Source organism: Mizuhopecten yessoensis, unplaced genomic scaffold (assembly GCF_002113885.1).
Source record: "Mizuhopecten yessoensis strain PY_sf001 unplaced genomic scaffold, ASM211388v2 scaffold9157, whole genome shotgun sequence".
In the NCBI taxonomy this organism is placed as follows: Eukaryota; Metazoa; Mollusca; class Bivalvia; order Pectinida; family Pectinidae; genus Mizuhopecten; species Mizuhopecten yessoensis.
The window spans coordinates 1,941,414-1,955,916 of NW_018407907.1; the positions used below are offsets into that span (position 1 = coordinate 1,941,414).

A 14,503-nucleotide genomic window follows, 5' to 3' on the forward strand; every position below is an offset into this window, starting at 1 on the left:
GGGGGGGGGTGGCACATAAGTCTCCTATTAAGATCACAGAGTTGTATATAGTAGGCGTATTCTTTCCTAAAACTTTAAGGGGTTTACTTTCAAAGTGCACATACAAACAAACTACCAAGCCATGTTATCATTCACTAATGATTGGGTTTAGATTCTTAGGGTGGAACTTTTGACAAGAGACGTATGACACAGAATTTAATTGCTGTTCGTTAGCAACAAAGTGTTTACATACCAAAGCCACTTCATCAACATCTCGCTTGACATGTATTCTCCCCACATGCATACTTCTCCTCCAAGTATGGCCTTGTCATTCGCGTAGCGGCCACCATCTGATGATAAAGTTGGGTAACATAACACAGGAGTCAAAATAATATTTTCGTGACTATTTTAAAAAAGGACAAAGTATAATATTTCTTTATTACTTCTTCAAAACGATATAATTTATAAAAAACGCTCCTTTTTATCGGGACATTTTTTTCTATTATTCCATAGGATTATATTTCTATGTATTGCATTTTGAATCCATTACATCAAAGTTGTTCTTTGGTTAGAATAGCTTTAATATTCAGTATTCAATTGTATAATATTGTTAAATGCAACCGCGCTTCATTCACAATGTCGTCTTGATAAAGATAAATTAAACACGTGTATAAAACTTATCAGTAATAAATCAAATCTTATTTATATATCTATATCTAAAATGGTAAGGATTTGTGGAAGGAGCGATGGCAGAATTATATCAGGCACACATAAACTTAGTCCAGATACTTTTCAGTTTCTGTCGATGACAGAGTTGGAATTTATGTCATGATGATGGCGTAACATTTCTTCAGTGTTAATTGCGACCTTTCTGTTAGTTAGAAAAAAACTAACTGAGTAGTTTATTGGTCAACATGATGCATCTAGCCAGCTCCCATTTTCATGAACTCTCCTTACCTTCATTTTTCCCCAGGGAATGCACTATTTAATTTACGAAAAAAAAAAAATCTTAACTTCAACAATGCTTTACTATGGACTAACTAAGCAAAGGAATTGCCACAAAGTAAGAAACGTTCATAAAGCTGGAGACAGATAAATCCAGACACAAAATCAGGCTATGAAGGGGAGAACCAGCTGTGACATGTACACTTCATGTACACTTCATGTGTACACTTCATGTGACATGTACACTTCATGTGACATGTACACATGAGAGGATTGGATATTACTACAAAAACCGCGTAATTCTAAAACTAGAATTATTTATGCTGTATATATTTTTGTGTTTCTACGATAATATTTACTGGGTAAGATACCTACCGTAAGGGTCACACTGGTAGAACTTGCGCCAGTGGACGCCGGGATCTATTCGGTCTAGGTACCAGCAGTAAGAATATATAACTCGGAATCCTTCTAACAACACCCTCCTTAGGTAGTTGTCTGTCCGCCATACCTGGATAATGGTGTCCTTTGGAATCTGTTACCGTAAAAAGGTGAAAAATAAGGTTATAATGCAAATATATCAATAAATGACCCGATTCATAATGTTTTGCCTAGGAAATGGCGTTATCCGGTATTTAAAAGCACAGTGAGACTACCATTTTCTTTGCACCACAACAGAAACGCATTGTTTTAGAAAATCTTGTAGCTAATTGTCCACCAAGCCTTGAAATTGGTGTCCTTTTGGATCAAGAATGGCCATGAAAGCAACAATAGAGTTGTATCTGTCAAATAGTGTTCTTTGATGTATGGAAGACAACAATGTACATAACAGGACTGTAGTATTATTATAGAACGAAGCGTTTTTGAAATGTGTACACAGATATTTGGTATTACAGAGACCTACGAGAAAAGCAAATAAATATATAACGTTGCCCTGAAAAGTGAACGAGATTAATTAAGTGGTGGGTGAGATCATACCTAAGCCACGTATGTTGGCTTAGAGCAATTAATGGGAAAGGCAAGGTAAATAAACGAAAACTACTTAAATCAAAACACCTTGGCATTTTCTGTGAAATCACTTATTTTCGTGTGGTTTTTGATTTCGTTGATTTCGATGATAATCTTCATCCTCGAATTCATAGATCCACGAAGTGATTACAAGTTTAATATAGAGCAATTCTCTGTTTGAATAGGTATTCGTCATCCATGAATTCATAGATTCGACTAAATTTGGGCCCGATCCAAATATCTGGTTTCACAGTATATAATGTATCGGATAGGTTTGTTTTCTATATTGAGAGTGTCAATATACGTTTTAACGAGATGTATCAAGCGGTGTCAGAAATCTTTCGCTAATTATTATCTATACTGTATTACATGAACTGTTCGTGGATATTTTTCTTCGTGGTTTAAAGCCATTAACCCCCACATAAACAAACATTTGTAAAGAATATAAACTAAGTGTGTTGTATGGTTTGTTGTTGTCCCATAGCAAACACCACAACCACAAAAGGTCATACATAGCCCGGATTTCATGTTATACAGTACATTTTCTTTTTTTATTATGGTCAAAAACAATGATTTTTACAATTTATTCTTAACTGCCAAGTGCTCATACAGATTTATCTGACCTACATATTTGCTTTCTTTTTGTTTTATTTTAGCTGATATGCAGAGTTAGCCGAGGTGCGATGGAAAATATCTCCCCTCCTTTTAGAACACGGTATTACCTTAGAACACCATGATAACTAATGAATTCATACGTTCACCTGTTTATATATCAATATAAATATACAAAACTTTGAAGTTGATACCAAGAAAAAAACGTTTTGTCCAGTTTTAGTTTCCAACCTTTCTTTAAATTTATATAAGAGAAAAAAAACACTTTACTGTAAATTCACTCATTTTCGTGGAACATTAATTCGTTGATTTCGTGGGAAATCTTCATCCAGGAATGCATAGGTCCACGATATGATTACAAGTTTGATGTATTCTCCGTTTGATTAGGTACTTGTAATCCAAGAATCCATGTACCCACATAATGGTGTTTTGTCGTTAAACCGTGAAATTAGAGCCCTACGAAAAATATCTGATTTTACAGTATCTGATTTACAATCATTCAATTAAGGTAGCGAAATTTCAGCTATAAAGCAGGGAATTGTTATCTATGCATATTTCTACTTAAGTAGTTGTATTTGGTACTCTATATTAAATTTGTTGTATTCGTAATTAACAAAATTTGTACATAAAAATACATGATGCTTAAATTCTCTTCCGATTTGATTTTTCTCCAGCCACGAATAAAGTTCTATGTCGTTGTGCCAATAAGTAACCTGATCCTAAGCTCGGAATATCATTTCTGTATTGGTTCCTGTCAATATGTTTGTTTCTGTAGCAGTCAACACTGAAACTGCATTACTGATGTATAAATTATCAATTGATCAAATTATCAGTTTCAAGTATTGCTATTGATTAAAGTACGAACCGAAATGTTTTCACGAAGGGCATCTTCCCACATAATGAACTCCATCTTTTCTTGTCTAAATTCTTCCAACTTTTTGAACATTTCTCGCAATCTTCAAAGGAAAGATAATTATTAACTTATTTCACAAATTAGCTGTGTACTGTTGTAAATGAAGTTTATGATCAGTTCAATGTAAACTTATCCATTTAGGTTACAGTATGTGCCTAAATTTAACATTTGAAAAATAGACTCAGCATAGGGCTGATTGATTTCTTATCAAAATTAACAAAAATATGGTATATAAAATCAAAGCTGAATGCAGTAGAGGAATGTGTTTGCTTTGCCTGGTATGTTTATGAAATATATATTTAACAAAACTGTGCCGCCATGTCTTTGTGGCATAATGTTTTCATATTACTGGAAAAACGATGTATATTTCTTTTGCATTTCAAGATTTCCTTCTATGAGCGATGCGGAAAAATTGACGTTTTAAACGCTGCTGTTACACATAAGGAAATATGTGAGGAAATTTTTCTAAAGAAAATTTTGAATATTCCATATATGTTTCTGATCATCATCTGGCATCTGTCGAGATAAAAATTTGCAGACGTTTCTTACTAAACATGATATTTTGAGGCGTGCTGGCAATCCAATGGAGCGGGAAATAAGCTAGAAATTACGATATATCAAAGTGTCTCCATAGTTGCGACTTAAACAAATCGCGCTTATTAAGGAAGGCGATACGCGCACAACACGGATATTGTATTTAAATCATTTTGAAAATATCTTAATTTCATTTTTCGAGGTTATTCTTCAAATGGCGTATTTCCTGGATGTAGACAGTAACAAATATCCTATGTTTATTGATGTAAACTTCTTTATAGTGTTACACACATCTCCTCTCCGAAGGAGTTTTAGACTTAGAAATATATATACCAGTTCTAAGCATTTTCTTCGTATTGGTTAAAATGATTTGTGTCATGTACTTTGTTAATGACAAACAATGGTGACTTAACTTATTATATACACATGGAGGTTACCGAAGAACGAAAGTTATTTTGAATTAATTTATATTTCTTAATATAAGTCAGGCTATATTAATAGTATACTGAGGAATATTATAAGATATATGAAAGAAATGCTGACCTTTTAACATAATAGTCCCAAACATATTTTGGTAACACTTTGTCCTGCTCTTCTTCTGACATAGTGCGCAAACCCCTGTTTAGTAGTCTGAAAGGGAACCAAATAAATGGTTAGTCAATATGCCGAATAGCAGGACTATTTAATTTGCTTGAAAGAATAATAATTTGATTATGTAATATAGTATTTCCTAGGATAAATGTTTTAATAAATTGTTTCGGTACCAAGGAAATTAAAGTAGACAAGACTAGGGATAGTTCTTAGATCATTTGAGTGTTACAAGAGGTCGAAAGTGTAAGTATTGGATATGAAAACTTTTATCGCTAGCAACCAAAATGCATTCCTTAAAATTTAGTAATAAAAGTTCATTATCCCGGCTGTGATCTATACTCAAATATCCTTTATGTGTTGCGCACCATTGCCAACCATCGCTCTTTAGAGTAAAATAACAGTGTTTTTAGATATTTATAGCTCATAATTAGGACATTATCATGAGATATTAAGGTAAACTATATTTTATTGTTATAAATAAATACCTTCATTATTTTTTGTAACGCAAATTATTTATATTGAGAAAAAAAAAGTTATTACGTGGAGTAAAATCTTACCGTATATCAACCTGTAATGTTGAGTTGTCTGTACTGTGTGCAGTCTTAATTTCCTCCATTCCTTTCTCAAAATAAAGTTTTTGGAATAGCCCTATAACCTTAGGATTCGATGCCCTAAATTGGAGATATTAGACAAAGCATAGTAAATACATTGTACGTTATCAATGACATACTGTACATTGGGAAATTTCCACTGCAGTTTAATTTTCGCCTTTTTTGCCTTTCGGTATGAGCATGATAATAAACATAGTAATTATAATGGTTTGGTTTGTTTGTTTTCTACGTCCTATTAACAGCTATGGTCATTTAAGGATGTGCCAGGTTTTGGTGGTGGAGAAAAGCCGGAGTAACCGGAGAAAACCACCGACCTACGGTCAGTACCTGACGACTACCCCACTTTGGTATCGAACCCACGACCCATTCGTGGAGGGCTAGTGGTAGCAGAGTGTCAGACGCGTTAACCACCTCGCCACCGCGGTCCCCATATATGTGTTACTAATAATTAGACGTTAAAGGAGAAATTGACATTGTGCAAAAATGGATTTTACCGTCGAAACGCAAACATTTGACTGGGCGGAAATTTCCCGGTATAGAGTAACAGTACTTAAGTACATATTAATCTTTGTTACTTTTTCTAAATACAAGAAATTGATATTAAAGCATCTCAGCACATAGACAAAATCAGAACGCATAGTCGAAATGGAAACACAGTGCAACAACAATATTTAAGGATACATTAAAACATAACAGAAGACACCATGAAAAATGAAGTCACGCCAATTAGGTTCTAAGGAATTGTAATATTTGTATGTTTTATGTCGACCGAAACATATTTAAAACCTCTGTAAGAAAAAACTATATGAAAAGATAACTAATAGATAAAGTAAGTGAAACGGAATCCCAATGTCACCTATTTTGCATATTAAATGAAATGTTAAGCAGTAATGTGGTCAAAAAATACATATTTCAAAGCTAAAGGCAACATTCACACGGAACTTACTGAAAGTTGCACGGCAGCTTTTAAGGACTGTAATTTATTTTTCAACATTCATGAGGTCATAACAACATAGGCTTTTTGGACATATTTGAAATAAATCGCGTTTCATCGTCAATATGTCCAGAAAGCAAATGTTGTTAAATTGTATTACCTCATGAATGTTGAAAAAAAATCAGTCTTTATATTTACATTTGTTAGAAAGAACAGCGGGAAAATGAAAAACTTTCGCTGGGAGTCCTAGCAACAGCAGCACTACAAAACTAACAAAATATAGTTCCATTTTCAAAATTAATTTGTAGAATTTATGCAATTCGTATATAATTATCACATACTTTACACACCTTTTTAAGTTTTAAAATCAAGCCAATAATAATTAATGTTTATTCATATGAACATAACAAAACTATATCGAGGGATGTTTGACGGCGGACGTAAACGTACAAACGTACGTCCTGTGCTTCGTCATTGTACTGTATCAATGCGTAGTGATGAGATCACCTGTGTTATGCAACAATAATTGTCTTTATCGTCAATGGGTCAAAGAATACATAATGTAAAATTTAATCCATGAGCTCAAAGAAAACGTTTTTCTTTTTTTAATTTTTGTTTTTATAATTATCTTTTTATTCAGATTTTCATCAATGCAATGTACATGTACAATAAATAGCAAAATATTCACTCAAATAACAAATTCTGATTAAGTTTGAACGCCTCTCTAAAATTAAAAACATAAAAAATATTTTTCTTTTGATTCAAAATGGCGACAATAAATTACAATCAATTAATAAACTAGGCTATGAGGGGTGCATATAGTTGTGTGAACTCACCAACATTCCGTGAATACCTCGTCGTTGCCAAGGTGAATGTAAGGATCCTTAAACACTGTCAGTACCTCCTTGAAGAACTGGGCCAGAAACGTAAACACGTGTTCGTTTGAGGGATCCATGGGGCCCAGGAAACCAGGTACAGTCTCCTCTTTACCAGGGTAACATTGAGTCAACAGATCAGGGTCGGCAAACCCCCACGAATATGTATGCCCTAGTGAAAGAAAACCGTTTCGTATACTAGGATCTAATTTCAAAAATAATCTAATCTGAACATTTCAATTCAAATACACTAAAACTCAAAGTGAAAATAAAGTTTACTGAGCTAAAGTGCATTACTCGGGAGTCATAACTGACTCAACAATACGGTCATTCAATAAGGTCAAAGTCACTTTAATATTCATAACTACATATGCATGTCAACTGGAGATTTACGATTTAATAATTCCAACATATAATCCTAAAATAAGTTTTATTTGACAACTTTCACAACTCAAAAGAAAAGATAACAAGACAACAACAGTTGGGGAATATTTGCAAATTTTATTGTATTTTAAATGTGCCGAGACTCCCCATTGTATGTTGTCTGGGCATCTCTCCTTTTGAATTTCGATTATAACTATGGCCGCACTATTGAATTCAATTTAGGAATTCACAAACTAGGGTACGCAGAACTACCCTAAACAACATTAAGCGGACGTTGGATCTCATTTTCCCCTTTGTGTTTAAATTTCACAATTGTTGGAACATGCAGTGCATGAGCAAGGCCTGTATATTAGCAAATCTGTTACCTAACCGACGACAAATGACTTTCAGTTTTAAGCATTTAATAAAAAAAAAAAGGATTAAATGGCAATACTTCAGAATTGTAAAACACGTGTTGAATATCTCAGGCGAGATAATATTGATAATATTTTGTATTTTTCTAGATTTTATAGCACACACAAGTCGCGAAAATGTGACATCATAGAAATCGTAACAAAATCATTCTACGTATGTTTAATGTTATTTGGTAGGAGTTCATTTAAATACATACTTGATTATTTTCCTGAGTACTTGAGTGTGCTCATTTTATTTGTATCCTACTTCCGGTACCAAAACTTCGGACTTTTGCATTTGAAAAGAAAATCTTAGTTTATATTTACCTGGAGTATCGAATTCTGGTATCACACGAATCCCTCGAAGCCGTGCGAATTCGATGATATCAGCAATGTCATTCCGAGTGTAAACCATGCTTGAATGGTAGGCACCCTTAAAGAAAGTAAATACGGATCGTACATCTCGAAGTGAATAAAAGTTATCCATGAAAGTGGGTTTTCCGGAAATTATACAGTCTTTAACTTCGACTTTTAGAAAGACATTGCTTTTTCTCAATGAAACCTCCACAGTATCAGAAGAGAGTATCTTTCAAAATGACTGCCGTGTTTAATTAACTCTTAAATGTTATTAAGACTGAGCTATTGTTTATTCCACTGATATTTAAATAGGACTTTCTTTATATATCGTTTATATGCCCACCAATCAATTTAGAAATATTTAAAATAATTTCAAAATGATTCTTACATGTTCAACTGTAGCAAAAACTATGCTCTCTATTACTGTTAATGTTCTCAATATCTTAAGGCCTCTGATTATTTAGAAACATATTTCTTCTATGCGAAACTACCACCGAAATAGAAAGCAAATGAATCAATCTTTGCTGTTACCAATAAAACTACATTGTACATCCATTGTATTAACCTTTATCCAGCAGGCCGATATTTTCGCGTATTTGTTTATATGTTTGATGTCGTAGGATCTATTATTTATGGATTCCATGTCTGCTTTCCATGACGCATCAGATAATATTTTCGCGGGTTTCATTTTTTTCGGGACGAATTTGTTACGAGAAACAGAACTTTGACAGTAACTATTTACAAAAATTGTTTAAGTGTTTTTGGTAAACGCAACTTGGTTTACTTTTTTGCTGAGATCTGGATAAATATCACTTTTATAGGGAAAAGACTGGTCGTCTACCATATGCCAATGTAGTACATTCATCTTGTTTTGGGCCATGCCTTCCTGAAAAATAAAAAAAAGTATCTAACATGAGAATTTATTTTTTTCAATCATAAAATATTTCGGTTTATATAAGTGTAGAGAGTATATGTTTTATAATTTAAAACCTCTTCTCTCTATCTAGTTGACACCTGTGTGTGTCTCTCTTTTTGTATCTGTCTTAGTCTCTGTTCTGTCTGTCTCTCTTTCATTCTGTCTGTCTCTCACTCTCTTTCATTTGATGATATTTCCATTGTGATAAAATGTCAACGATAATAAATTTAGAGAAGTCTTCGACATTATGAGTTACATACGTACTCACCAGCACGTCTAGTATGACCTGTTTCGTGATGAAGTGTCTGGCAGTGTCCAGAAGAAACCCCCTATACTTAAACCTGGGAGCATCTCGTATTACAGCCTCATGGATGTAAAACTGAAAAAACATCAATCATTATCTATTTTATGTGTCTTAATATATAAATGAATTTAACTAAAGCAAAAGAACCGACAGTGTGTTTTTTATTATTTCTATTTTTTTTATTTTGATTATGTTTAATTACTGTAAAAGATTTCTGGATAAATTTAAGTTCTGTTCATTTCGCGGAAACAATTGTCAGCGCGAAAATTGCAAAAAAAATAAAATCTAAATACAGCGAAAAACAGCTCTGCAGGATATTTTTAACTGTATTATTCCCTGTAGCTAATTATTCTTTATTCGCGAATTTTCAAACCTAAAGATAATTTTTTTAAGGTTACATTACACAGTATTACGTACCTGTCCGGCATTAGTGACCACTAGTTGACTCAAGGTCTCTAGACCCCTAATCACACCCCACACCTCATTTGCATCCAATTTGACACCAGTAGGGGTCACCGTCAGTAAATCTACAATAGAACAAAGCGGAGAGTCAAGTGCAATGCATATGAAAGAAGCCTCATCACAACGACAAATTACAAAAATTCACAGTAAAAAGAAACAAACAATAGGACCATAGAAACGTCAAACAAATTGAAAAGGCAACATTAACAACCACGTAAAAGGCGGGACGAAACAGGATATTCGTCTACTGACTTCTCTACGCTTGCCTTCCGTCACGGTAGCGCGTCCTTAAAGGTGATAGATTTACATAAGTGTCTAAGACACTTGTTTCTATTTCCTTTTTTGTGTTTTGTTACAAAAGGCTGTATATATATATTTATAGATATTGCATATATATGTATAAATTGAAATACTTGAATAAAAGAAAGTTTAAACTAAATGGCGTTAAATGCTATACAAACACCCAACCAACCGCCATAGTGTTTCTTGCATATTTCACAGAGAAGTGCATGTCACCAACAGCTTTATTCGAGTTGAAGAAGACATTTATAAAGTAAGAAATGACAATTGATTCTGTTGCAGGACAAGTCGATCATGATGAATCTGGAGAGCATGAAAATTCCTAATTAATACGTATGTTTTGCGTTACCATGAAAAAACTTAACGATTTTTTTCAAGATCTTATATACATTCGAAAAGTTTTACTCTTTTTTGGCCAGCATCTCATTAAACACCACTCCCCATCAAAATTTATGTTTAACTGTATATATATGTACTGTAAAGCGCTTTATATTGGCTTATTCTAGCTAGATAGGGCGCTGTATCAAATGTTGCATATTATTATTATTCAAATATGTGAATATCTATGGTAAAATTCTAATCATATTTGATCTTATACAACTTCATAATGTACTACAGTTCCAGAGACGCATTGACATTACGGTTATATTCATACTATTATTTGCAAATTGTTATTAGATAACGATCATTTTTTTGTATATATACTTGATTGTAATTTAAAGAAATGAATGGTAAGTTTTAAATTCAAAACAATTGTTTTATTATTCGTAGAAAGGATTCGATAACATATGTATGATTGCATATATAATTTAAGTAGGCTGTTTCGATGATAATATACCACATCGATTATTAAATCCTATCCCCAATGTTTACGAAATGATGAAGTTGTTCAAGCCAATTTACAGCAAAATGGGTACTGTAAATAAAAGAGGCTTATAAGTCGTTTCGAAACTGAGAAACATCATTTATAAAACAACATGTTTTAATGACGCTTATTTTCGACATTTGACACTCCCTTACAATAACTTACATGACTCATCTGATGTGGCGTTAGGATATTCCGTGCACTCTTTTTTCACGCGTATGTGCACATGAGGTACGGAAGGTGTGTCCAGAAAGTACAACAAGTTTTCATGACTCATTTCATTCTTGATTTTCGATTTTGGTGCGTTGAAATAATTTTCCTCTGAAACCTCAATCGAATCTTCGAAAATTATTTTGTTATAGCGAAGAATGGCGTCATCTATGATGTCACAAGAATGTGACTTGACCACAATGGTGAAATTTTGGGGATACATTCTGTAAAAGTTTCTCGTCGGCTTGAACACGCGTGGTTTTGGCCAAGGCTCAGCTACAGAGGATCTGAGGGACCGACGGATGGTGACCGGACTCCGAAAACCATTAAAAGTTACTTCATAACTGTCAGGACCTCTTTGCCAGTAGATAACGTCGTCAATGTTGATAGACTTGGTGGTATCTATAATAATGTGCAAACGTGTTAAAGTGTTAAAATATGCAGATACTTGCATAGCAGAGTTAATGCCTATCTTGTATATCACCTACCATAGCAGTAGCATACATGTGAAATATATACAGTAACACATTTATTTATTTTTTAAATGACAAAATGTATCCCTTTAAAGAATCCATCCTGTAAAGGAAGTGATTTTTTTGCATTTACTGAAAGTAAATTAGACGTAAATTGACAATATCAGTTAGTTCATTAAATATATTTTTTTTTTAAAAACGCTCACGAAATTGAAATAAAACGCATCTGCTATGTCTTTTACTCTGTTAAACCCCTATTGGATATTTTCTTTTGACATATCATTTCTGGGAGAGAAAAAAAATTCAAAATGTTCATGGCTTTAATTTCACAGTACTTCAGACCAAGGCAACCTGATATTCTGTTGAAATTCTAATTACTGTATTCTAACCTGTGTCTTTTTTATTTTTATATGTTTTAAATTTTGCTTTCGAAATTTACATGCTTTTACACTCTCACATGAAGGAAATATATGGAAAAAAACTGTCCAGTAGAACATGCATATATCGATGTGAAAGATCTTTCACCACCACATATAACATGAAATGCTAGCTCTGCTTCATGTTAACTAGCTTCTGTTTCGGATTCATGTTCACTCAAAATGTGTCTCATAAGGTATTTTGTATTGTGTACACGAGCAAAATACCGTGTCGGATCTCTATTCACATGGTGATATCCTTAATTAGGTAAATTTTGCTTGTTAAAACCCTCTTCAAAAGTTACTGTTTGTCAACTATTTGGTTTATTTTTAAATTGGAATTATTTGGATAATTTATACTGACCATTTCCTTGAGATGTCGACTTTTGAGACCAGACTGATATCTCTTTTCGTAATTTGTCTATGACGTTTAGATCTGCCTCCTTGTAAAGTGCGACACCTAGCGGCAGACATCGCACTGTGGATACAATCGCAGTCAGAAGAAGGAGGCATTCATCGAATCTCATCACCTATTAAAAGACAGTAAACTATGTGGTTAAACAGTTGAGGAAAAGGGTATCATGCATCTAAGAAGATTTTCAATTTAAAGCTGCTTTCCCCGACTTCGAGTTTTCTTCTTTTTGATATGGACGATGAGACAACAAAAATGGATTTTTTCTATGCCTAATTTCCCTTGTCAAGGTGTTCAAATATTTAAATGTTTAGCATATACAGTTTTAAGGTCCTGAGTTCGACCCCTGAACATTCTGTTTTATAATACTCAAATTACAAACGGAAATAATTCTGTAAAATGCGTCTCAAGATATGATGTATCTGAAATTTTATTGAAAAAAAAGTGTAACTGATATTTTCATAATTAGTGATATCGGCAATACTATACTTTAACATATTAGGTCACTTTACCTTGATATCAAATTACTAACTTGAATATGAATCCATTGCACAATGTCAGTTTGTATTGATGAAAATTACATTCAGACTTTATATACGTTATACTGTCTATATCAGTTTATACTATAACTATGATAAATCTTCCACTGCAAGTTTTTCATGGAATCCAGTGTGTGTGAAATAATATCACCCGGCGTGAAAGTCAGAATACCTTTTTTTATGAAAAAACGTTCTATATAATGTTATCTTCTGTTCAAAGAAATCCAATCAATAACAGTTTTATAAAGAAGATGAATATATTTTTTTTTAAATTTTGAGTAATGAAAATAAGGAAACCTTAAAAGTGTGAGATTTAAATATGAGTGATAATCACACTGGTAACTTTGATAATCTCAATTGTGATACACACAATGATAAACAGATCTTATTGCTGAACATAAACGCATTCGATTGGATATTATTTATTATCGGGCATGCCTTTCTGAATATCAATGATGGTCTATCAAAGAAAGATTACTCGTCTGGCTTTGTAGTTTCAAATATTTATGCAATATCGAATTGCACAAGACTTGCATAATCATTTACATTCTCAAGGATAACAGCATCAGATGCATAATTAAAATGGATTATTTTTTTAGTGAAAATGAGCATGAGGTTTGCTTTTATTTAAATATAAAGAACAACATTTTTTAAATCGAATTGTAACTATAAGTTCATACATGTATAACACGCTATTCTAATACGTTTATTTAAAATAACATAAAACGGTTGTTTGTTCCTGATGATTTAAATTTGCAAACAAGAAAAATTGCATTAACTTACCTGTTGGGGAATTTGATAGTAGAACGCCTTTTCTTCACTTTACTTTGTCAATGAAATACAATACATTCCATACCCTCTAAAGCTACAGTACAGGTGTTCCTGAATACAATGATAATCGTTTTGATTAGTGCTTTTAGGTTTTAACCAGTACAGGGTCATTTTAAATGACCAGACATAAATCCGATATTCGATATTCTATCAGATCAGTGACACGGAATGAAGTTTTGCGTATATTAAGCGTCGTGGTCTAACAGAGAACCAAAAGCATTGAATGGAATTAAGACTTGATAGAACTAAAATGTTTCTATCATATTTTTGTGATATAAAATGTTTTTAATAATTCTTTTGTGTAATTGTTATAATTTTTAATCCAAATAAGTACACATATGTTGTTGATTCATATATGCATTTCAATTGTTTTCGTGAATTGGTTTTCTAAAGATTCATTAAGCTAACAATACTTTGGAACAACATAGTGAGCCCAACATAGCGTGGTTAAAGAGGTATAGTGGGGCCGGTCTGTCGACTGTACAATTACGTTAAGTCATTTGTCCATTATTGAGAGGTATTGTCTATCTATTAGTGTCATTTCCTACCCTCCAGTGGTTATCCATGGACTGCACATTCTGACTTCCATTCACAGGTAATCTCTGGACATCTTTTTTAAGAAGACATATTGTAAGCTAAAGTT

The 14,503-nt window shown here is 33.0% G+C and overlaps 1 protein-coding gene across 1 annotated transcript in view; it reads right to left on the reverse strand.

The window, feature by feature from the left end:
• LOC110457498 (beta-hexosaminidase subunit beta-like) overlaps positions 1-13,899 on the reverse strand; it is an 18,785-nt gene extending 4,886 nt beyond the window's left edge. The window contains exons 1-13 of the mRNA XM_021508807.1: positions 13,813-13,899; positions 12,443-12,608; positions 11,145-11,591; positions 9,770-9,879; positions 9,317-9,427; positions 8,917-9,018; positions 8,103-8,208; positions 6,961-7,171; positions 5,137-5,250; positions 4,532-4,618; positions 3,407-3,497; positions 1,300-1,456; positions 233-329 (exon numbers count right to left, since the gene is read on the reverse strand). Of these exons, the coding sequence (XP_021364482.1) occupies positions 233-329; positions 1,300-1,456; positions 3,407-3,497; positions 4,532-4,618; positions 5,137-5,250; positions 6,961-7,171; positions 8,103-8,208; positions 8,917-9,018; positions 9,317-9,427; positions 9,770-9,879; positions 11,145-11,591; positions 12,443-12,605 (1,796 nt within the window). The 5' untranslated portion in view covers positions 12,606-12,608; positions 13,813-13,899. The remainder of the gene's footprint in view (positions 1-232; positions 330-1,299; positions 1,457-3,406; positions 3,498-4,531; positions 4,619-5,136; positions 5,251-6,960; positions 7,172-8,102; positions 8,209-8,916; positions 9,019-9,316; positions 9,428-9,769; positions 9,880-11,144; positions 11,592-12,442; positions 12,609-13,812) is intronic.
• Positions 13,900-14,503: the final 604 nt, after the last annotated feature.